The 26,196-nt window shown below is 33.2% G+C and overlaps 1 protein-coding gene across 7 annotated transcripts in view; it reads left to right on the top strand.

The window, feature by feature from the left end:
• Window positions 1-26,196, top strand: part of LOC126891831 (ryanodine receptor) — a 285,318-nt gene that overhangs the window by 43,554 nt on the left and 215,568 nt on the right. For 4 of the 7 annotated variants that reach the window (XM_050661137.1, XM_050661140.1, XM_050661138.1 and 1 more), the window contains 9 exons: window positions 1,894-2,063; window positions 3,476-3,666; window positions 5,230-5,370; window positions 5,851-6,002; window positions 6,991-7,132; window positions 7,190-7,609; window positions 8,130-8,370; window positions 11,777-11,982; window positions 14,140-14,296. In XM_050661137.1, coding sequence (XP_050517094.1) covers window positions 1,894-2,063; window positions 3,476-3,666; window positions 5,230-5,370; window positions 5,851-6,002; window positions 6,991-7,132; window positions 7,190-7,609; window positions 8,130-8,370; window positions 11,777-11,982; window positions 14,140-14,296 — 1,820 coding nt within the window. Of the gene's footprint in view, window positions 1-1,893; window positions 2,064-3,475; window positions 3,667-5,229; window positions 5,371-5,850; window positions 6,003-6,990; window positions 7,133-7,189; window positions 7,610-8,129; window positions 8,371-11,776; window positions 11,983-14,139; window positions 14,297-18,262; window positions 18,363-26,196 lie in introns of all 7 variants that reach the window. The other 3 variants (XM_050661136.1, XM_050661142.1, XM_050661141.1) reach the window with 1 other exon arrangement.

The raw sequence follows: 26,196 nt of genomic DNA, 5'->3' as shown, positions 1-26,196 counted from the left end.
ATAGGGGAAAAAGCATTGAATTCGCGACCGTCATCGCGACCGTCATTGCGACCGTCATCGCTTATGCTATATATTATGTGTATGTATATATAAATTGTATAGGGGTATTTAAATTTAAAATAAATGTAAAAACTATTTTTGGATGGAGAAAAAGGATTTATTTCGCGCCCGTCATCGCTTCGGTAAAATAAATGTTGTACATATACAGGTATATTGTGTGTATGTATATATATATAAATTGTATAGAAGTAACTACATTTAAAATAAATGTATAACCTATTTTAGGATGGGGAAAAAGGATTTATTTCGCGGCCGTCATAGCGACCGTCATCTCTTCGGCGAAATAAATTTTGTACGTAACTATGTTATGTGTATGTATACATAAATTGTATAGAAGTATATAAATTTGAAATAAATGTAAAACCTATTTTTAGATGGAGAAAAACGATTTATTTCGCGACCGTCATCGCGACGGTCATTGCTTCGACGAAATAATTCTTGAACTGAAAACTTCTTTAGGGACGTTTTGCCCTTTTTAGATTGAGAAAAAGTATTGAATTAGCGACCGTCATTGCTTCGACGAAAATAAATTTTTGAAGTGAAAACTCCTTTAGGGACGTTGTGCTCTTTTTAGATGGGGAAAAAGTATCGAATTTACGACCGTCATCGCATCGGCGAAATACATTTTTGAAATGAAAATTTCTTGAGGATCGTTGTGCACTTTTTGGATGGGGAAGAAGTATTGAATTAGCGACCGTCATTGCTTCGGCGAAATAAATTTTGAAGTGAGTTTGTGACCGTCATCACTTTGCCGAACTAAATTTCGTACGTATATATATATTATGTGTATGTACATGATACTAAAAATAACCAGATATTATCTTCTCGTAGCCCAAATACGTCCGAGTTCGCGCATGAAGACGTAACTGGAGACCAATTTGAATTTGAATTCTTGTTAAAGTTAAATGGGATTTGTATGCATTCTGTTATGAAATTATTCAATTAGCAAAATAATATTAAACGCCTTTTTTGTGTTATTTGTTTATAAAAGACATCTCACGTTTACAAAGATAAAATATAAAATACACTTATCTTACAACCGCGAACGATTCAAACTAATCGGACGTTACGAACCATTACGAACGCGCCGGTCTCCAGTTGCCCTCCCTTCAGGATGCGCCATATATGTATTATCTTCTTATTTATAGTATCATGTGTATGTATACTTAAGTAGCATAGAACGTACGAAACGCGTATAAAATATAGATATAGCACTTCTTTTTGGATGGGGAAAAAGCATTGAGCTCGTAATTTATATACTATGAGAAGTTTTCACTTCTGTCGGCACTCCCATGAGTGCTTTAATTTGTTTTTTGATGTACGCGGTATACTCCACATTTACTACGTTCAAAACGGGAAAACAATCAATGGCGAATATTCAATTGAATTGATTCAATGAGGAATTGAAAAAAGAGACCTCATTTGGCCAAGAAAAAGTTCTTTTCCAACAGTACAATGCAAGAGTGCACACATCTGCAGTTTCCATGACAGAAATCTATCACGAATTGCTCGACTACGAATTGCTCCTTCATCCACCTCATTCTCCAGATTTAGCCCCAAGTGACTATTTCTTGTTCGCAAACTTGAAGAAATGGAAAGAGATTTGACTACAATGAGGAAATCATTTCACAAACAAATGAAAAAGAACATAGGGATAACATAAATGTATAGAACTCAATGGAGACTATGTTGAAAATTAAAATAAGTTTTTATATAAAAACCTGTGTTTCATTCAAAAAGTCAGGACTTATTGACCCGCCCTTGTACAATAGTTACTCTAAAATGGGGATCTGAATTTTATTTAATATTTCAATTCAAAACTGTTTGTTGTAGCTGCAATTATTAAGGGAAACCACACCAACTGTGCACAATTCGCCAATTCCAACCGTCTGAACTGGCTGTTTTCTAGATTGGGATCTCAAGCGTCCGGTGAAGGTACTGGAATGTTGGACGTACTTCACTGTGTCTTGATTGATTCTCCTGAAGCTTTGAATATGATGAGGGTAAGTAGATTTTTTAATACTAAGAAGTTAATGTCCTAAAATTATGTCATAAACGAGATGTTAGGCCAAAATTTAAAAAATCAAGGTGAATTTTTAAGGCCATGTTTGTTTAATACTAGCTACTGAGTGGAGCATAGAGCTTCAGTGAAAATATGCCATCGAGCTCTATTTTGCACTAAGGTCTTCACCTCATTCCAAGACTTTTCTTGTACTCTTATCTCGTCCATGATTGATTTTCTCCAAGTTTGTGCTGGGCGACCTCTTTTTCTTTTTCCTTGGAGATTCCACTTTAGGCCAGTCTTTGGAATACTGGAGCTATTTTTTGGAAGTTTGTGACCGATCCAACCCCACTTTCTGGACTTTTAAGGTCACTTCTAAGGCACGTCATCTTCTGGGGTTTTTAAGGTTTTCGGCACTGAATGCATGCAAATAGATTAAGTAGGCGGTTTTTGGGGTCGCTGAATACGAATACGCCATCAGAACCGACCCACCGACCACCTGGTACACATTGCTAAGGCATGTTATTTTCAGGAGTTTGGAGGGTTTTTGGGCATCAGGTGCACGGGGGGTCGGTTTTGATGGCGTATTTTTGCTCAGCTACCCCAAAAACTCCCAAGTAATCTGTTTGCTTAAATTTAGTGCCGAAAACCCTCTAAACTCTAGATGACGTGCCTTAGCAGTGAACCTGGAAACCACGTGCACCGATGGTCAGTTCTGATGGCGTATTCGTCCTCAGCGACCCAAAAATCCCCGAGTAACAAAATCTGGCCCTAATACACTTATATTGACATGATGTTTATGCACTTTTGAATGCATATCATGCACCTTAAAATGCAACTATGCATTTCCAGCCATTTTTCTATTGTTGACTTTTTCACCCCACCCCCTTATCTATGACTTTTTTACTGGTGTTTTATGTTTACGCTCGCGTACTTGTAAATTGTACACGTTGTGTGAGTACCCTGTTTGTCATTGCAATCGCAAACTCGTATACTTTCCAAGTAGGCGAATAATTCTGTACTTGTGAAGTACACGAGTCGTTTGAGGCCGGCTTTAGTTTAGGCTATCGGTCATCTGGTTCTCGTTGGAGGTGAGCGTTGTTTGTTGCATTTGCGTTGATTCTAGCTTTAATTTGTTCAGGCATATCGCTACATACAACCATATATAATCCGTAACTATAAATATAAAAGAGAAGAAAAAAGAAAAAGACGGTTTATGCTTGCCTTCGATTCAGAGGGATGCACAACCCTGGACAGCTGTTTTTGTCTTACAGACTTCCTCAGGAGAGCTAGCTATATATTTTATTTAAGTATATTGTGTCTTTATATTTAAATCTATGTGTCTATATATTTAAATATAAATATATGTGTCTATATATTTAAATAGATAAAAATGTGTCTTGTGTTTTGTAGGATGAACATATCAAAGTTATTATCTCTCTTCTTGAGAAGCACGGAAGAGACCCGAAAGTTCTGGACGTCCTCTGCTCTCTGTGCGTTGGTAACGGAGTTGCGGTGAGGAGTTCACAAAACAATATCTGTGATTATTTGTTGCCTGGAAAAAATTTACTACTTCAAACACAACTAGTTGACCACGTAGCAAGGTTTGTTCGAGTTTTTTATGTGACAGTTACATTTATTTTTCAATAAGGCATATTTGTTTGTATCCAAATTACTAAAATTCTCATAAATTATAGTAATTATTAAAAATTAAACAAGGTGCGTTGCTGGTGTTGACTTACGGCGCGGAAACGTTGACTATGACAAGGAGAACAATGCAAAAGATCTGTGTGGCTCTATGGTCGACGAAGTGTACTACAGTCTATTGGCATACCATATGCACTGAATGTAAACATTAGTTGACAGCGATGTCGTCACCAGCAACGAAAGAGGTGGCTATTTGGTTAAGGTTTTGAATATTTTTGGATAACAGTTACTTATATAATCGCCTAAATTATTCATTAATTTAAATAATAAAATTATTTTTTCACTATCTGTCTATTCAGTGGTTACAGTAATTTATATACTATACAATAAAATCTAATAATCGAGAAAAAAGATTAATAATATACTGTTATTACTATGGAACGAATAGATACTTTTGAACACCTTTAACAAGTAAAATCTTTGTTAACGTGCAGTGCATGTCTTATTTAAACTTAGTAAATGTTTCTCTACGACACAAGATCCCAAACCGCCAGCTACGACGACTATCAATAGTGGTTGATGTTATAGATTATAGAGAGAATTGCAACACTGAAATGGAAGGGGCAGATCACGTATCTTGAATGACAGCTAACAGATAGACAAAGCGGATACTGGAATCGGAATGGAGAACGAGAGATGATATCTACCGAAGCAGAGTCGTACGATCACTATACGATGGATTGACGATCTAAACTGTTTTCAGAAAAAGTGGACGCAAGAGGCATACAATCGAAACAGATGGAAAATTATGAGAGAGATCTATGTCCAGCAGTGAGTAAGTGTCCAACATATACTCTGAGGAAATCTTTAAAGAAGCAGGATGCTGAAGCCGGAATCCGAATTAACGGAGAATGTATTAATGACTTCAGATAAGCGGACGACATGGTGGTAGTCGCTGAGAGTTATGAGGCCCTGAAGATATTTTATACCGACCGCGTTACTAATCAGGACATCTTAATACAAAAAGAAAAGGAGTTGTTAACCGTAATAACGGCCAAAATTGAATACCTCAGTCACATCATGAGGAACAGAGAAATATATGGATTGCTGGAACTAATTGCGCAGGGAAAAGTAAAAGAACAACGAAGATTAAGAAAGTGCAGACTTTCCTGACTGAAAAATCTACGTACGTAGTTCAGCACAACAACCACAAATCTTTTTAGAGCAATAGTGTGCAATGTACAGATTGTCATGACAAAACTCGAAGACAAAAACCAATGGCTGACATTCAAAAATTTTGTTGTTACTGTTTAATTTGATTTTGAGAACGATTTCCGAAGTGGAAATTGAAACGTCAAAATAAACGTATTTTAAACTAAAATTGTGGTTAATTCTCAATAAAATTAGTAAATTGTCATTGTTTGCCAACAGCATTTCCGTACGAATTAGACAAAGCCAGATCAATAAACTACCAAAATATTGTTTTGTGTATATTTATTATAATTCAAATTCTTTTTTAGCGTTCGACCAAATATCTTCGTAGGTAGAGTAGAAGGTAGCGCAATATATCAAAAATGGTACTTCGAAGTTACCGTTGATCATTTAGAACAAACAACACATATGACTCCACATTTAAGAATAGGATGGGCCAATTCTAAAGGGTGAGTCATACTCAGATATTTTATGTTATCAGTTTTGTGTACATTTCTTTAGTTCAGAGCGCAGGCGCAAAATTTCGAGCCAATGCTTTTTAAATGCATTCATTTTTTTCGAATGCTGAGAAAAGTAATAAGTATTTTTTAAAAATTTAAACGCAGAATGAAAGATTACATTATTACCGAGGGCCGGAAGTTCCGGAAAACTTCTATAATGTTTATTTTAATAAGTTACAGAGGTGAAAAAGAAGAGAAAATTGAGTGTGAATTTTAATTTCAAATTTCTTTTTCAAAAGAAATTTTTGTTTATTCTAAGGGACTTTCAGCCCTCGGTAATAGTGTAATCTTTCATTCTGTATTTAAATTTTTCAAAAATGCTTATTAGTTTTCTCAGGATTCGAAAAAATGAATGAATTTAAAAAGCATTGGTCCGAAATTGTGCGCCTACGATTTTAAGAATATTTTCTTTTATTCCTGATATTTCAGGTATATACCTTACCCTGGAGGTGGCGAAAAATGGGGTGGAAACGGTGTAGGAGACGATTTGTATTCTTATGGTTTCGATGGTGCCTATTTTTGGACTGGAGGAAGAAGTACCAGAGTTATGTATAGCACTTCGGAACCTTTTATCAGGAAAAGTAGGTCAACTAAACATTTTCTTAACATTTTTTCCTTTTGATTTCTAGTTATTTTTGTTTGTTTCTACTGTTTGAATTGCATTAAGTTCGTGCACTGAAGCACCAGAATATAGACACGAAACCCAAATCTTCTTCTTTCTCAGAATCCTTAGTGCCCTTCAGGGCGTCGGATACGAAACCCAAATAAAACCCTTAATTTTGGACATGGACAAACGTGGACAATATATTCACGATAAAATAACTGACAGAAAAGAGCCTACAAGAGAAATGGAGCTTCACACGACTTTTGTAGAGCATTTAACTTGGTTCCTTTGCAGAAATTATGGGTTGCTATGAAAGAACCAGGTACAAATAGTGTATACATAAATGCTGTAAAAGCATTGTATAGAGAAAATCAAGCTGTAGTTAACACAGCATACCAAACCTCTGACGCTTTTTCACAAGCTTTAGACTTTAGAGGTTCTCCACCTAATTTAACCAGTTCTGATAGAAGATGAAAGATCATCTTCTTCTTGTAAAAAATTGTGATTTCCTTGTGAGGACCCAAATTATTTCCGCAGATTTTGATCCCACGAGTGTCTTTTCCTACCTGGTCTTCGCCTGCTGTCTATTTTGCCCTGGATAATCAATTGAATTAGGCGATATTTATCGTATCTCAATATGTGGCTTATATATTCAAATTTTCTTTGTTTAGTTGTGCTCACTATTGTTTTTTTACAAGTCAGTGAATTACCTCTATGTTGGTGACTTGCCCCGTCCAGGATATACAGTAAATGCGTCGGTAACATTTCGAATGCTTCTAGTTTCTTTTATGATTTTCTCCATCAGCGTCCAGGTCTCCACACCATATAAGATTGGGAAAATGTAGCATTTATTCACCATTAAGCATTAGGTTTAGAGGAAGAGACAAATTATTAATTATGAAAAGCTTTTTCATATTGTTAAATGTTGGTAATGAAAGATATTAACTGTTTTCCTTTCTTTTTAGGTGATGTTGTTGGATGTGCCTTAGATTTAACAATCCCCATGATCAATTTTACATTTAACGGAGTGCCAATCAAAGGAAACTTTCGCAATTTTAATCTAGATGGCATGTTCTTCCCAGTAATCAGTTGTTCTTCCAAACTCAGGTAATCTATTTCGTACTTAACAAGAATAGTTGAATATAACTAATCAAATCGTTGCAGTTGCCGCTTTTTACTCGGAGGAGACCACGGTAAACTAAAATACTACCCTCCGGAAGATTTTTCCCCTCTGGTAGAGAGCCTGTTACCCCAGCAGGTCCTGTTGCTTGAGCCGTGCTTCTACTTCGGCAACATGACAAAGAACGTCATCGCGGGACCACTGTACGTTGAAGACGACACAGCTTTCGTGCCGAAACCCGTCGATACTTCCATGGTGAGCCTACCGCCTTACATCGAGTCCATCAGGGATAAATTGGCGGAGAATATCCACGAAATGTGGGCTATGAACAAAATCGAGGCCGGATGTCAGTGGGGGGATTACAGAGACGATATGAGGTTGATCCACCCGTGTTTAGTGTCTTTCGACAAACTGCCGGCCGCTGAACGGAAATATGATACACAGTTGGCCGTTCAAACTTTAAAGTAAGTAGAACTGTGCAATTTAATTTAATTTAGTTTAATATTTTTTTAGTATCTTTTTTTTTATTCTGTATAAGATTTTAATTCGCTTCTTAAAATTTTTCGAATGAGAATAAACAAAATCTAAATGTTTATTTACACAGTCCAAGTTGACTTGGATAAATCGTGTCCTTATTTTTAAATCGTTTTCTCTGTAATCTCATGTTCCTATTTAACACTTTAGAAATTGCCGAGTGAAATAAACAAAATACAATTATTTATTTACATTGGAAAATGCCGCTAGCAGAATCTTACGTGTTTTGTACAAAAAATGGCTTCTAAACAAAAAATGAATTGGCAGATTGAAATGACACTTCACATACGTTCATATTATGAAGAGTGTATCAAGATAACAAAATACATTTAGGCTAATAGCAACGCCCTCTCTTATTGAACCTCAAAACTTATTGAACAGTCTAGTATTTATATATTTCATTATTGATATACTGTTGGTAACTTCTAATTATTTCCTTCTTTCATTTAGAACCATCATCGCTTTGGGTTACTACATCACAATGGACAAACCACCATCGAGAATAAAGACCATTCGACTCCCCAACGAGCCTTTTCTCCAAGCTAACGGATACAAACCAGCTCCTTTAGATCTCAGTGCCATAACTTTGACGGCAAAGTTGGAGGAGTTGGTCGACCAATTGGCTGAAAATACACATAATCTTTGGGCGAAAGAACGAATTCAGAACGGCTGGACGTATGGACTGAATGAGGTGAGTTTGATAATTTTTATTTACTTACAACTCTATCTACATTTCGTTAATTGTTCTCTTGATGCTAATTTTCAGTTGATATATGTGTCATCATCATTCTCTTTGTCTTTATTCATATGTGTAGCTGGCTTCTCTAATCACACTTGTCCAAAAATTTCTATCTTGGGTCGGATCAATATCAATCCCCTTTACCGATATGTTCTGCCTAGCGTCTCCCTTCAGGTCTTTTTTGGTCTTTCTCTCCTACTCCTTTCAGGAACGTACAGGTCAGTAATTCTTCTTGTTGGGTGATTAACGTCTCGACCTTTGAACATGACCAAACCATCTTAACCTATACTCTCTCATTTTAGCAACAATTGGTGCCACCTCTAGACTTCTAATATACTTACTCATTATTAATTTTTTCGTTTTTTGTCACTTCAGTCATCTTTTTAAGCATTCTCATTTCCGCCACATGCATTCGTTGTTCCTCTTTCTTTTTAACTGTCCAACATTTAGTTCCGTACATCATAGGCGGTCATATGGCTGTTTTATAGAATTTGTCTTTCAGCCTTCAGCTTCATTGGAATGTTTCTGTCACACAGCACACCACTAGCTTCCTTCGACTTCATACATCCTACCCTAATTCTACTGCATGCATCCTAGGTACTTTTTTCATAATTCCACAATCATTCATAATGGCCTGGACTTATTAACCAGACTATTTGTGGTAAGTTAGAATACCTTTTTTGTATACAATAAATTTACTTACGTAATATTACAGTATAAGAATTAATTGTTAAAAAAGATTTTTTCTTAAATCTAAATATTAATTTTTTTGAAGATATTCTTCTTTAGGCGCGATTCGATTGAGGGTAAAATTGTACATAAATCTGCGCGCCTGCGCACACAGACAGTATGTAGTTCCTTGCTAATCTTTCAAGATTGGTATTTATGTATCTGTATCCGTGCAAATAAGTCATGAAAAGAATATATTAGTGTTTTTAGTAAATGTATTATTTATTATAATTCTTGTGTTTTTGGATTTGTGTTTCTCTGTAGTAAAATAATAACATATTATGTAGGCATAACATTTTATGTGTTGTGTAATTATATCCGAAACTTACATGTCAATTAGAAGGACCTCGCTGGTGTAGTCGGAAGGGCGATAGCTCTCTGATTGGAATGACGCGGGTTCGAATCCTGGGCGATTCATACTTTTTTTTTTATTTTTGGTTTTAATAAAAATTTTTTGAAAGTGTACATAAGAAAGTTAGTTTAATTTTTAAATAAAATACAAATAACCTGTTAAGTATATTTACCTCGTTGAAATTACCTATATAATGGAAGAATATCTTCTTACGTGCGTACAAAGTACACACACATTCTTTTTTTTGTTTATTTTTTTCTTTTTCTTTTTCTTTTGAAGCTATTTAATCAACTTTTATACGTAATAGTATATTATCTACAGCTTCATTTCTAGTTAAAAAAACCTAGTCCCTATCAATTGCTTCATATCTCGTCTTGGACTGGCCTTGGTCTTGAATGAAATATCACTCAGTATGTCTTCTAATTGATCATATGATGCTTTTCTTTCATTCTTTCCCACTGTTTGAGTAGCACTCGTTCTTATAACTTCTATGTTATCTTTCATTTCACTATCAGTAATTATACCAACTATATTCCTAGTGTTACTTTTTCCTACATACCACAATTTGTATCATTCACCTAGTTCTTTCGCCCTCTGCCAGGGACGGATTTATTCATTAGTGGGCCCGGTGCTAATTCTTATAGAGGGCCCCCACCTCTTTTTTGACAAGGCACTTTAAAAATTAAAACAATATAAACTTCAGTACATTTAAAATTATGCAGAAGATACAAGGCTAAGACAAGGTAACGCTTTTTTTCTTTGTTTATTTTCAACAAATGCTTTTATGACACTTTCAAAATCAATCTCCCCCAATACGTCATTCTCAATAGAGCAGATCGATAACGAAACTAATCTGTTCTCGCTTTAAATATACCAATCAAATAAAATTTCAATACATGTAAAACATAAGACAACTTTTCGTGCTTATTGCAACTTGCAAGGCTGTAAAAGCATTTTTCTGTGTGTATTACCGACTATTACCCTATTTTTAAAAACCAATTATTCAGTGTTTATTGTTAATTATTTAAATAAATTACGCATGAAAACGAACTTACAAAGTCTCAAATTAAAGGTTGTCTCATTAGGTGTTTAAAGAAAAATTGTAAAAACCTCTATGTAATCATTAATTTAGGCTAAAGTTTAAAAAACCAGTTTATAAGAAAAATTTACCTGCTTTTCCTTGTTGAAATAATTGTGCCGCCATCTGAAGCGTATCCTTTTTCAAAAATATATTTTTATTTTGCCCAAACTTTGTTTTAAAAAAGGACAAAAACTGTTCGGAATTAAATTATGTTTTTTTATTTGATTAGGCTAAAAGTTGCGCTAATATAAATTAAGTAAATAAACTCACCTTTCGCTTAGCGGCTCCGCTTTTATGCTGCTTAAGTGACATTATAGGTAGTTACAAGCGTAAAAACGTAATGTATTTAAACAATATTAATTAGCACTCACAAACACTAGAACTAAAAATTAATCCGAACCGAATAAATAAAATTCACCAGCATCAACTCACGATTCACAATCTAATGATAAATGACTAAAAGCTAACGCCAACACAAGTAGGTATGAATTACTAATTGTCGTCGTCTTTGACGTTCTTCAGGTACTTTACTTGGTTGTAAACAAAAGCTTTACTTGTTGTTAAGCTTAAAGGGTAAAGTAGGTATATTTTATATTTCATTTCTTAACTTTATGGCATCCATTGAAAGACATGTATTTTTGTCAAACACCTTTAACTTTCAGAGCGATTTAAAAGCATTGTATTGTAAGATTTCCGAAAAGGAGATGTAAAAGTATACCTGCTAATCTGTTGCCATTTATCTCATGTCATAAAAGGGTGATTATCGGGTGTTCCTTTCCTTTTCTCTCAGAAAAAAGATTATATGAAATTGTCAATACAACAATAATTTCGAAGTAATTTTTACAATAAATAAGAGGAGTTTGGTAGAGTAAGTACGACGGCGCGTCAGAATGCCAAATACGTAATTTTAGACAAATGTGTAGGTCTTCTGGGGGCCCCTTCAACCTGGGGGCCCGGTGCTACAGCACCTCTAGCCCCCCCCCTAAATCCACCACTGCCCTCTGCCCATTCTCCTTAGTTCCTGGGATACAAGCCATGTGTACCCTCCTTCGTTTAAAGGCATCTAATCCACTTCCACACTTTTGTCTGTAAGACTTCCAAGATTCCAAGACCCTATTCTAATTGTTGATATATTTATGTGTAAAATATGTTAATAAATTTAAATTCCTTAAAAATGTTTAACATACTTTTATTAGGACCCCGATATGTTCAGAAGTCCTCATCTGGTTCCCTATGGAAAAGTGGACGATGCCATAAAGAAAGCCAATAGAGATACAGCCTCGGAAACAGTAAGAACCCTTTTGGTGTATGGTTACAACCTAGATCCACCGACAGGAGAGCAACAGGAAACTTTGTTAGCCGATTTGAGTAGGACGAGACATGTGGAATTCAGAACTTACAGGTAAATTACAGGATTAGTCCCCATATATCCTTTAGGCTATTTTTCAAAGTTTTTATATTTTTTTGCTTTATCTACTATCGTTTTTCACTCTATTCGGTCCTGAATCTTTTCTTTCCAATTTATAATTTCCATATTTGATATATCCTCTAGTAATTGGTCTTTCTATATTATTTTTGGTCTTCCTCTTGGTCTGTTTATTACATCCTTAAGTAGAAGTCGCTTTAATATGCAACTACCCGCCAGAGAATACATAATTTTCTAAGTATAATAATTACGGACGTACCTTTTCTTCTGTTACTTCCAACTTAATGCGCTAGAGAGAATTCGATAAACTATCTCGCACTGAAAGAAGGGTTTATTTTGAACTTCAGGCAGGGAAAAATTCGATTTCTTTCTTCGTTTTTTGATTATTACTGTAAAAGTATTCACTTCCGAGAAAAGTTGTACTAACATAAAAGTTGCGTAATTAAATTTCCTACAATATAGAATTGGTTAAAAGTTTTAAAAAGTGTCACCCTTGTTGCAGAATAGCAATAATTGCGGAAAAAACATAAAAAAAAACAAGTATTCGCATTTTACGTTTTTCTACCATTTATGCTACACTTAGGACTTTCATATTTTACCCAGAAAAACTTTATGATATAATAAAACAATGCTGTAAATTTCATTAAGACCGGTTCAATATATTTTGCAAAATAAATTTTGCAATCCAGGTTTCGCAAAAACAATTCATTTTTTCAAAATGTTGCAGGACTGAAAATAAAACAGATAGCAAGTTGAAATTTTTTTTACATATAGAAGAATACTGTACCTTTTATTTACCATTTACAAAATTAAAATTGTATAACTACCACGGCGTCAGGAATTTTTTTAAATAAACATTAATTTTTGGTGCTACGCGCAGGACAGCGGTGTTCGATTCACATAAGTTGATTTCCACCAAAGTTTCTTCCAATATTTGTCTAATATATTATTTTCTTATTCTATATTTTGTTGTATTTTAATATTTTAATTCGACAAATTTCAAGCTAAATTGATTATTGTTTGTGAAATATTGTTTAAACAATTGCATATGTTTAAAAATAATAAACTTTTATTCTCTAAGATAAAATATATGAACAAAGAAAGTTTTTGCTAAAAAGTGTTATTTCAAAGGACAGAGTATGTGTTTTTATTTTGCAATAAACAAATTTATTTATATAGAAATTTACTAAAAATTAAAATGTATCAATCATTATGAAATGTCATTGGAATGCCTAATCAGAGCAAACGTATCCGCTGTCCTGCGCGTAGCACAAAAAAATAATGTTTATTTAAAAAAATTCCTGACGCCGTGGTAGTTAACCGATTTTAATTTTGCAGATTGCAAATGAAATGTAACAGTATTCTTCTGTATGTAAAAAAAAATCAACTTGCTGTCTGCTTTATTTTCAGTCCTGCATCATTTTGAAAAAATGAATTTTTTTGCGAGAGCTGGATTGCAAAATTTATTTTGCAAAATATATTCAACCGATCTTAACGAAATTTTTAGAGTATTGTTTTATTATGTCATAAAGTTTTTCTGGGTAAAAGATGAAGGTCTTAAGTCTAGCATAAATGGTAGAAAAACGTAAAATGCGAATACTTATTTTTTTATGGTTTTTTCGCAATTATTACTATTTTGTAACAAGGGTGACAATTTTTAAGATTTTTAACCAATCCTATAATGTAGAAAATTTAATTACACAACTTTTATGTCCGTGCAACTTTTCTCGGAAATGAATACTTTTAATGTTATAATCAAAAAACGAAGAAAAAAATCTGATTTTTCCTTCATTTTTTGACATTTTGATTATTTAAACAATGTTCCGCACCTTTTTGAGTGGGAGGATAACTCAAATATTATTATATGAGTTATTTTCAAGCAATTTCCAAGCAATATAATGTAAATTTATAGGTTTCTACCGCTAAATTTCCCACCTCTACAGTTTCATCCCTTTTTATCTCACAACTTAATGTTTTGTATCTTTTGCGTTATTCCACAAGTCTTTTGATGTCAAATTGCAGTTAAACTTATTCAGAGATCCGTTTATCTTTCTTTCGTTTATACAGTTTTGTGCATTCTTGATTTTCTGTTTTATTTAAAAAATGTATTATTTACTGTAAAATGAATTTTAGGGCTGAGAAAAACTACGCCGTTGGTTCAGGAAAATGGTACTTCGAGTTTGAGATCTTGACAGCTGGACCAATGAGAGTTGGTTGGGCAAAAGCAGATTGTGCTCCAGGATGTATGCTTGGCTCAGACGAAAATACATGGGCGTTTGATGGATATAATGTAAGTAAAAAACATTAATTTTTACTAATTATGTTCATTATTGTTATTCGCTCTGTGCGTGACCATGGTGGGATGTGACCCTGACGTGACGCTGAAACTTAAAGAAAAGATTTACACTAGGTGGAGTAAATTTAAAAGACAGATTCACACCAAATGATGTCACTATAAAAATCACCAGATTCATCTTCTTTTTTGGTTGACCATGTCGGTCTTCGACGGTAATCCAGTAATTAGTATCGGACATCTTACATAAGACTAATAACAATTCGCTAAATAGTTTTAAAAACAAAAGTTTTTTTTATATAAATGCAGTCTAAGAATTAAAGGAATAACTCAGAAAACACAATAAACGCCGATATAATTTAGCTAACCTAGAATTTTAAACGGCAATAGTGTTAAAATTTCATAAATGTTAATAATGTCTTCATAATTTAGTGGAGTAAATTTGCCTGCGATTGGACCAATTACAAACAAACATTACAGCGCGATAAATTTGAATTACTCAGCCTAGTTTAAAAACGAGGATAGATTTTTCCCTTTTTGTTCCTTTTGGGATTGAAAAGATTAATTGTGGTGAATTTTTAGAAACTCGTTTCTTAATACTAGATCCATTTTATACATATGTCACAGTTCAAATTGATTATCCAGTTGGAGTTCACTATTGAAACAAAATAAAAGGAACTTCTGTTGGAGTGAAAGTAAAGACAAGGATATACTCCAACAGAAGTAAGGAAAAGATACTAACTAGATGAACACTAATGGAATAATAATGAGAAGATAGTGTAATTGAAGAAAGAAAAAATACTACTTTGCAGCAGTACTGAAGAAAGAGGAATTAAAAGGGATAGAAGTAGAAGTGGCAAGAGACAGAGGCAAACTAAATGGACTGGCTAGCAAGAGATGCAAGAAAACAACTTGACACTCAAGGATGGATACGGCTCGTTTGCATGCCTGTCGAAGAACAGTAGCTCTAAGTAGATAGTAATGATGACTAAACGGTGAAATAATAAAATAAGAATAATGTTCTGAAAATAAATAAAGGAGAATAATTGCTAAAAAAGAACAAATTAAATAAAACTAACAAATCATGGGCGCCAAGAAAATGATCTTCGATCACTCTCCCAGGTATCTTACACTGCTGTCAAATATTAAATATAATAAATATACTATAAGTAAATGTAAATATAAGGAATAATAAGAAATGATATGCAAAATAAATAAACATTTATTAAAAAATAACCACTAGATTTTTAACAATCTCTGAGTTACACAAAGTGCATATCATGTGACTCTAAAATGACATAAGTTATACAAAAGTTATATTTGAGATAACTACAATAAGGTTACCTGTTACAAAATTACATACCTCTTACTTACATATAAGGTACAACTCACATGGGACTTCTTTACCAAATGGTTATAGTACGCTTGCTACGTACAACTAAATTAAAACCGACAAAGATGAAAATAATATAAATAAATAGGCATAAGCCTAACTAAGAGAAAATACTAAATGAATTAATCAAAATTAATGAATAAAAGTTACAGAAATAAAGTTAGGATACATCCCTAAACGACGAATTAACCGAACGAATGGAATAAAGCGAATAAACAATAAAATATTTGGGAAACAAGCAAGTAATATTACAAAATAAATATCAAACCAATAATAAAGTATAAAACCCTAATTTTCTAGGCCTGATTACCTTGTGTACACAAGTAACTTACCATAGATACAATAGTTTGGGAACCTAATACATTAATATACAAATATATGTCATATAAAAAAACAAAGATAATCTAAATCTGAAAAAGTAATGTCTGAAATATAAACCAATAGTTACTCAAAGCACAACACTTGCTGCTGCATCCTCGAAAATGAGCACTAGGATGGTGCCAAATCATGCCTCCTGTAGGCCCAAGTGTCCAGACGAAAATGGAGCTGGAACACTTCATAAGCTTGTTACTTATGGTTGGAGATTGGCCTCTCGGTGTTTCGAGGTGTTTTAAAGTTTTCACATGGATGGCTAAAAACACAAAATTCCCGTTTACTTCAATTTCTTATGTGTACGACCAATCAAAGAAAGAAAGAAGAAAAAGTAGGAAAGTGTTTTTTTTGGATAGATAGTAATGTAAAAAAAAACACACAAAAAGAAACCTCTACTTACTGAACTACTTGCCCTTGACAAAGTTTATGTGAGAGTTCTCATTACAGACATGTGGATTTAGGATTTAAATACAGAATAAATATGATTTCTTTAAAATAATTATTATAGGATACTGAGTGATATTGGAAGTGACTTTAGTATAACCAAAAAAATTAAAACTATTAGAATTTTCTCTGAATGAATATTATCTATAGATATGGGAATAATTAAAAGATGTACTTATAGATAGTAGAATAATTAAAAGAACAATTCACTGAATAAATTTACACACCACACACATCAGAAAGATTATATATTATGTCACCTTGAAACAGAGTGACAACAGGTTGTTGTTATAAAAACTATTAATATAAAAAAAACAGATATTGCTATTTACCGTGTAATACGATGATGTTATGCTGAAAACCCCATTGGATTAATTCCTTGTTTCTTCCCAAACACTCCTAGATAAGTTTGGTGATCCATAATTCAAAATTCACGTATTTGAACTATAAAACGAGGTCTAACCTCTAAATTTGATTTCACACGCCATCCATAGGGCTTTTCATCGATTGTCATTTGTTTCGAGTTTCTGTCATGTGTCACATAATATTAATATATCTACGGCATACGTCTTTGGTATGTATCATTGGTATATACCAATAACGTATGACGTAGATATATTAATATTATGTGACACATGACAGAAGCTCGAAACAAATGACTGTGAATGAAAAGCCCTATACTAGTCGAATCTCCAACCAAAAGTGAAAGCTCCCGTTCCTTACGTCTGTCACAAGGACGACCTCAGAACACGAAGTAATATCCACCGCTACCAACCCACGAAACTAACAGGTAGTTTTTAGTGTGTTGAGGTATGGTGTCCTAAAATAAATATTTTTAAGATATAAAAGAAAATAATAGTTGTAAATGGGAATTACGAGCAAATTAGAGAAATTTAATTAAGCGATCAAGAGAAAATAATTATAAAAATAATTAAAGAGCTAATTTCGTAACGTGAACCGTTACACTATTCCTAGTTCGAGTCAACTTAAACAGGTGGTTTTAGTAAAAGTTAATTATAATATAAAATGAAGATTTTTATTTAACATTTACTAGTAAAAGTAGACTCCAACTAAAAAAAGTAAACTCTTCCCAATGCCATTTAGTAAAAGTTGATTCAGCCAAACAACCGATTCTAGAAATTAAATGTTACTGGATATCGTGATAAGTAGTTGAAAAGGTCAATACAAAGAGACGCACACTCATCAAAAAGCACGTAAGATTATACTCGTATAATCTACATTTACTGAATCGATCCAGGAATAGTCAACTTAAACTAGTAAGAGTTGATTAAATTTTTCCCGCGGTCTACTTTTACTAACGAGAGTTAGGAAGAGTCTACTAGTCTACTTCAACTAGTAAAAGTTGAATTAAATTTTTCAAATCAACTCTTACTGCTCGTTTCAGTTGGAGTTGACTCGAACTAGGAATAGTCAACTTTAACTGAGAATCAACTTGAACCTTAACACATATATTGGAAAAGTATCCTTAAAAAACTAATTATTAATAATTTGCAACTTCACAATAAATGTATTTATCATATGCTTAACCTCAAATTGTTGTGATCTCCAAAATAGCAGGCGAAGGCGCTAGGTGTCGCGTTAGTCATGCACAGAGCGAATACAGTATTCACAAAACTTTTTATAATACGAAAATGTTTTTAAGAAATGTACGAAATAGATATGAAGAAGTTTCTTACACAGAATGTATTCTGTATACGACTATCTTAAAAAAATTAATGATACTTCTTTATTAGATGAAAAAATATCATGCTGGAACATTTGAGCCCTTCGGAATCAAATATCAAGTTGGCGACGTGATAGGATGTTTTATTGACATTACAGACGGCAATATAAGTGAGCTATATACATGGTGATACGACCAAAAGGGGATGGATTTGTTTATGTCTCCGTAATTGTTCTAACATTGTCGTCTTTACTATATTTTTTGTATAACTGTTTGTAATCGTGAACAAAAATAACTTGCGTTATGTTTGGTTCCTACACACACATTAAACTGACAGCCCAAGGCACAAACATTTAGAGAATGGCCATGTTGGAACCCCAAAAAACTGCAAAAAAGTTTTCTTACCCCCGCGGGATTCAAAGAATCTGTAGACCATAGAAAAAAAAGTTACAAACAATAAATGTAGCTATAATTTTGAACAAAAAATGTATCATCACTTTTTGTGCTTAAATGAACAACGTTTACGAGTAAAGCGACCGGCGCTTTTAAATGTTAGTTACACGCACCAGATCAATTGTTAAACAAAATTTATATCAACTCGTCGGTAAAAATTTGATATCTTTTGATCAGAGGACAAAATCATATTACCATAGGATCATACGACAAAATTAAAAATGCGTTTTAAAGGTGAAGAGTGTAGCCTTCGTATGCAATGTTTGCCGCAAGTGAAGTCCGTTTTTATAGAGCTATTTTAAATAGGCATAAGCAAATAAACGTTTCGTGATTTTGACATTTTTAACAATTCTCATGAGATCAATAATCCATTGACCGGTCACTGTGGAAGCTCTAATCACCGAAATTCCACCGCGACCGGTCAATGGAAGTGATAAATTTTAATAACCTCATGAGAATCGTAAAAAAATGTCAAAAATCGTGCAATGTTTGTATATTTAAAACCTTTGTGGAAACTGACTTCATTTGCGGCAAAATGAAAAAACTGCATACGATACTTGTACTCTTTACCTTTAAAATGCATTTTGTTTTTTGTCGATAGCATACTCTGACCAAAAGATATCCAATTTTTACCGTCGAGTTGATACAAATTTTATTTAAAAATTTATTTCGCATCTAACTGACATTGAAAATCAAAGTCTTCACAACTAAGTCGACTACACAAAAAGTGGTAATAAATATTTTTGTTCAAAATTATATCAGCCATATTTCATGGTTAAAACTTTTTTGCTCTACTGTCTACAGATTCTTGGTACTTGAATCGATATTTTCCTTTTTCTCCCCCTATGATGGGGGTTTAAAGCACTGGTTTCCTCGAAAGCGGCACCGACAAGCTGCAACCGTAGCACTGCGACGAATTACGTCAGATTACGGTGAAAAATGCAAGGTCTTCACTGCGCCAATGGAATGTGCAAACTCAGCAAGCGGTGGCTTCCAACGCATCCTTGGAAACCACCGCTATTATTTTGCATGGTACAGTTTTTTATGACGTCATTCATCGCAGTGTTACGGTCTCAGTTTGTCGGCACCGCTTTCGAGGAAACCAGCGCTTTAGAGACAAGCCAGTAGTAGGAGTAGAGACAAGGTAGTAGGAGTGGCAAACTTTTGAGGGGTCTCAAAATTGATATTCCTAGCCAAAATTCAGCTTGTTCGTATAATTTTTAGAGATTCAGTGGTATTTTTGTCTCTAACGACTGGACTATGGTCACCTCACCTACCTTTAAATGTGCATGATGCAAAAATGCGCGACCTTGTGTAGGGTACGTCCAAGATGCACGTTGATTTTCAAAGTGTGTGTGCGAATAAACCTCTGTATGCAGTTACCAGCGCGCAGGTGCACTTGGTGAACTCGGCACTGACTCCAAAAACCAGCGCGCACCTTGGACGCACCCTTGTAGTACAACGCGGGAAAAACAAGCTACGACTTGGCGGGAAATCTAATATCCTACGTGACTTCGACGCTGATATTTTTTTGACTTTTCTTGTATGTTAACACTTATGGCAAATGAATCAATTGAAAAGAAATGTATTTTAAACGTGTGTAAAATACAAAGTAATTTCTAATAAGGAATTAAACATTTTACACACTTTCAAAATACTTTTCTTTTCAATTCATTTTATTTCTACAGGATAAATAAAACAAGATGGTTATTTCAAAACGTTTATTTTTATATTTGAAAAAGACTGATATGTATTGTACACATTTATTACAAACTAATGAATTGAAATGAAAATATTTTAAAAGAGTGTATAGAATATATTTAATTTCTAACTAAAACTATAGGAATTAAATATTTTACACAATTTCAAAATACTTTCCTTTTCAATTCACTCATTTTATTTGTACAGGAAAAAAAATGGTTAGTTTAAAATTTTAATTTCTACATTTAAAAAAGACTGATATGTTTTATACACACTTACGACAAATTGATGCATCGGAAAAAAATATTTTAAAAGTGGTTAAATAAAATTAATTCCTAAGTAGGAATTAAATATTTTACACACTTTCAAAATACTTTTTTAATTCATTCCTTCTTTTCTTCTTTCTTTTCTACGTTATTTTTCACAAATTTTACCTCGAAGTTATAGATATGATGAACATTATACATATGCTTGTAAATACAAGTTCTTCCCATGATCTTCCCGCATTCCTGGCACTCAACACGACGTCTGTCATATTCATGCTGCCACTTTTTAAAGTCTTCGTAGGTGTCCCAAGATGTAGAGTTGAATGGAATCCAGTTTCCTTTGTTTTCCCCGGACTGTATTAGACACTTGTCGCATTGTTTTTTTTCTGCTTCACATGCTGTACATTTCATCATGATGAAATTTTGTAATAATTATACGTCTGCACCTGCACTAGTTATAATTATTTTCTTTTAAGATTGATTAATTTATGACTTCGCTTTATCACTGACGATAACAATAACCAAGTTCTTCTGAACGCTACAGTTGATGAATAACGAATGAGTTGTGAGACTCTGGGAAGCGTTTATCATTTTTATATCATTTCCCTGTGGTCACGCGGCCAATCCCATTACGAGGAGGAGGGAGAGGAGTAAGTTAATCAAGGAAGTTTAGGTAGTTCCAGTTTATCTTAAAACCACCTGTAAATTATATATAAAATCTATTTTAAGGTGGTCATTTTATGGAAGTCACTATATGCTTTTATCTGCATTTCCGAGTTGAGTTTAATAACCTTATCGAAGGTTGATAAACACTCTTCTTGTCAAAACAAGCTTATACAAGATATTGGCAGAAAATAATTTTGAACTAATTAGTGATTCAATTTTATGATTATTTTATACAAGCCATCTTTAATAGTACGAGATACCACTGTGAACTCACTACGTTCATAACGTAGTTATTCTTCTAAAAAGCTGTTCTTTGTCTACAAAGCTGTCATAAAACTCATCTGGAATAAAACTCTGGGAATGTGCGTGCAAGTCAAATACAACCATAATTCAAAGAAATCAATCGAAAATACTGCGAACTTTAATAACTGATGCCCCTGGTATGTGTCAAACCTAACGAAGACCTCAGAATCCCGTTCATTCAGAATGTGATTACTAAAAATATAGCACGAAGCACCATGAAGGACTGGAATCGCACAGTAACCCCCTACTTCAATCTCTAATAGAATGGGAGAAGAATGCTCCACCTGACATCCGAAATATGCCATGTATTACAAGCAAGCCAGAGGGCTTCAATCAACCAAGACGGATCTGGGCTACACTAAATAGAATTAGAACCAACTGTGGTAGGTGCTCTGACTCACTTTTTAGATGGGGAAAAATACCTTCTCCAAATTGCGATTGCGGTGCTGAAAGACAAACGGTTAAGCATTGGGTGGAGGAATGCCCCATCAGATCGTACAGTGGCAATTGGTCCGATTTTTTAATGGCGACCAATGAATCGATTCAATATATTTATCAACTAAATTTTCGTTTATAAAAATTAATTATTATTATTTTTTAATGTATTGTGATCTTTATTTTTATACAAAAACTGTGATAGAGCCATACGCTAAATAAAAATAAAATCAACCTCTAATAGAACATCTTGCCAATCGGAGACTCAAAAGGAACTGGCCAGATGACCTGAGAAGCGGTGAAAGTGGTCTTGTTACTGAAGAAGTTCTCACCAAGCCAATAGGCGCCCTTTGTTTCACAACCAGCTAATTAGCTTATAGAACCTAATTTATGTTTGGATTGCTGAAGAGTGTGGTGTTTAACCTTTAGCTTTAAAACGCATTTTTATTTTAGTCATTAGGACACTGCGATCTAAAGATATTAGTCCAGAGAAATAAGATTGTTCTCGTGACACATCCCCCTCCAGGCCGAAACCAAATTTTTTGAGTAGTATGGACATCTATATTAATAACCTATATGTTTCCTGCAGCCGATTTTGACTATATACCCAGTTATAAACAAATTAAGATCAAAAAACGGTAAATTTTCGCTTTTTTGTCTATTACTAAAAAGTGAAGCATTCTAAATAGTCCAGAAAGCCACTGCGCATCCGCTAGGAAAAATATTCCGATTCGGATTTTTTGCACAATCTTACTCAAAAAGGACTTCTTTTAACAAATTTGCATGTTGCCAGGACCAAAAGTGGGTCAAAAATTTTTTAAACGTTTTTTTTTTGTTTTTTTCCTAAAATTATATTTTTTGTATGGAACAAAGTTTTTTTAGATTTTTTGGATCATTCCAAACAGAAAAGGTCTTTGGTGACTTTTCTCTAAAGTTGATAGTTTTTGACATATAAGCGATTAAAAATTGAAAAATTGCGAAATCGGCCATTTTTAACCTTCAAAAACTATGTGAAAAACTTAAAATTTGAATGTTGCCAAGGCAGGTAGATATTCTTTAACATCGATTGATGAAATCCCTAAGAGTTTTTTGCAATAAAGTATTCAAAACTCCTTTGTTTCTTAATTTCTAATCACGCGTGCGCCACACTATTTTCCATCGTTGCATGTGTATACAGTATGGCGCAAATGAAAGGAATAAATTCGTTATTTCGTAAACCGACGACTTTACGGAAAAAACCCGAAACAGGTCGATTTTTATTTTTAAGTTATGATATTGTGGCATATATCGTATACTAGTGACGTCATCCGTCTGGGCATGATGACGTAATCGATGATTTTTTTAAATGAGAATAGAGGTCGTGTGGTAGCTCATTTGAAAGGTTCTTCAATTCTCTATTCAGTAATGTAAACATTTACATAATTATTTATACAGGGTATCCAAAAATGTTTTATTAAATTAAATTATTTGACAAAAAAAGAAGTAGAAGGACACCCTGTATAAATAATTATATAAATGTTTATATTACTGAATAGAGAATTTCAAATGAGCTAGCACAAGACCTCTATTCTCATTTCAAAAAATCGATTACGTCATCACGCCCAGATGGATGACGTCACTAGTATACCATATATGCCACAATATCATAAGTTAAAAATAAAAATCGACCTGTTTCGGGATTTTTCCTTAAAGTCGCCGGTTTACGAAATAACGAATTTATTCCTTTCATTTGCACCATACTGTCGGTGGAAAATAGTGTCGCGCACGCTTGATTACCAATTAACAAACAAAGGAGTTTTGAATATTGTATTGAAAAAAACTCTTCGGGATTTCATTAATCAATGTTTAAAGAATATCTACCTACCTTGGCAACATTCAAAATTTCAGTTTTTCACATAGTTTTTGAGGGTTAAAAATGGCCAATTTCTAAATTTTTCAATTTTTAATCGTTTATATGTCAAAAATTATCAACTTTAGAGAAATGTCACTAAAGACCTTTTCTGTTTGGAATGATCCAAAAAAAAATAAAAAAAACTTTGTTCCATGCAAAAAATAATAATTTTAGGAAAAGAACAAAAAAAAACGTTTAAACAATTTTTGACCCACTTTTGGTCCTGGCAACATGCAAATTTGTTAAAAGGGGTCCTTTTTGAGTAAGATTGTGCAAAAAATCCGAATTAGAATATTTTTCCTAGCGGATGCGCAGTAGCTTTCTGGACTAAAACAAATTTGAGAAAAGGATACTCATAAATCATATCAAAAACTTCAATTATATGACGTTCGCTGAATATGTCTATCCTTATTTGTTGCTTAGAAAATTGCAAAATAAGTTATAAATTTTGAGATTTTATAAATGTTCATAACTTATGTAAAAATTAAGTTAGAACCTTCTTATTACACGGAATGCTGAGACTTCTTGTGCTTAAGTTATATTTTAAATTTAAAAGCAATTGGTCAAACAGTTATTTAATTTGTTTATCTCAAATTCATTTTTTTTACAACACTACACTATAAGTCAGAAAATTATGAGGTTACAATAATACTTCGGACAGTTTATGAAAGAAGAACATTTATACTATTAACTTAATTTAAAAATAATGACAAGAAGTAATTTTAAATAGTGTAAAATGATGTTGCAAAAACATGTAGATTTTTTGCTTACTTATAAACAATTAGAATAACTTTTTAACCGTTACCCGTAGAAAAAATATTTTTTCTTATTTAAAAAGACTGAATTTTTATACATATTTAGAAAGTAAAACAATTGTCCTAGGACAATTAGGGACGAAGTTAGCCCCTCTTTTTTTAATTCACATGTTCTTGCAAAATAATTTTGCAATATTTAGAATTATTTTTTGCCATTTTTTTAAATTAAATTAATAGTGTAAATCTTCTTCTTTCATAAACTATCCAAAGTATTACTGTAACTTCATCGTTTTCTGACTTATAGTGTTGCAAATTAAATTAATTTGGGATAAACAATTAAATAACGTTTAAACTATTTGACCAATTGCTTTGAAATTTAGGGTATAATTTAAGCACCAGACGCCTCAGCATTCCGTGTTATAAGAAGGTTCTAAGTTAATTTTTACATAAGTTATTTATGAATATTTATAAAAACTCAAAATTTATGAATTATTTTGCAATTTTCTAAGAAACCAATAAGGATAGACATATTCAGCGAAAGTTATATTGAAGTTTTTTATACGATTTATGAGTTTCTTACTCTCAAATTCGTTTAAAATGATGAACTTTTTGATAATAGACGAAAAAAGCGAAAACTTACCGTTTTTTGATCTTCATTTGTTTATAACTACGTATATCATCAAAATCGGCTGCAGGAAACATATAGGTTATTATTATAGATGTCCATACTACTCAAAAAATTTGGTTTTGGCCTGGAGGGGGTTGTGTCACCAACAGGATATTTTTTCCTTATTTCTCTGAACTATATCGAATCTTTTCTTTTGAGTTGATACAAGAGTTACACAAAAAGTGAGACAAACATTTTTGTTTACCATTATCAGAGCTACAAGTATTTCTTGTTTGAAATTTTTTTGTTCTACAGCCTACAGATTTTTATAAATCGATATTTTCCGTTTTCTCCCCCTATGAGGGAGATTTTAGGTACAAACCTGGAGGTGGGAATGGCAAACTTTTTTGCATCTTTTTTGGTCTCCCAAAATCGACATTCCTAGCCAAAATTCAGCTTGTTCGTAAGATTTTTAGAGGTTCAGTAGCATTTTTTTCTTTGATGACTGGACTATTGCTCACTTTCAAATTTGCATGATACAAAAATATGCCTTGCAATGTGGTAAAGAACAGGTGGTTTTTTTATACATCCTCTAGAAAATCAAGCTAAGACTTGTCGGGCGATCAAATACCTTATATCGTCCATATTTTGTAGTTTTCTTTTATGTTAACATTAATTCTTCATTCGAGACCAATCATTAAGGGAAAGTAAAAAAGGGGGTTATTTCAAAACTTTTATTTCTATATTTGAAAAAGACTGATATGTTTTGTACACACTTATGACAAATGAATAAAGGGAAAGAAAAGTATTTTAAAAGTGTGTAAAATATAAATTTAATTCCTAACTAGAATTAAAAATTTTACACATTTCCAAAATACTTTTCTTTCGAATTCATTCATCATTTGTTCATCATTCATTCATTTTATT

This window comes from Diabrotica virgifera, chromosome 9 (assembly GCF_917563875.1).
Source record: "Diabrotica virgifera virgifera chromosome 9, PGI_DIABVI_V3a".
Lineage (NCBI taxonomy): Eukaryota > Metazoa > Arthropoda > Insecta > Coleoptera > Chrysomelidae > Diabrotica > Diabrotica virgifera.
Note: the sequence above shows the minus strand (reverse complement) of the source record. Positions and strands in the feature narration are given on the sequence as shown.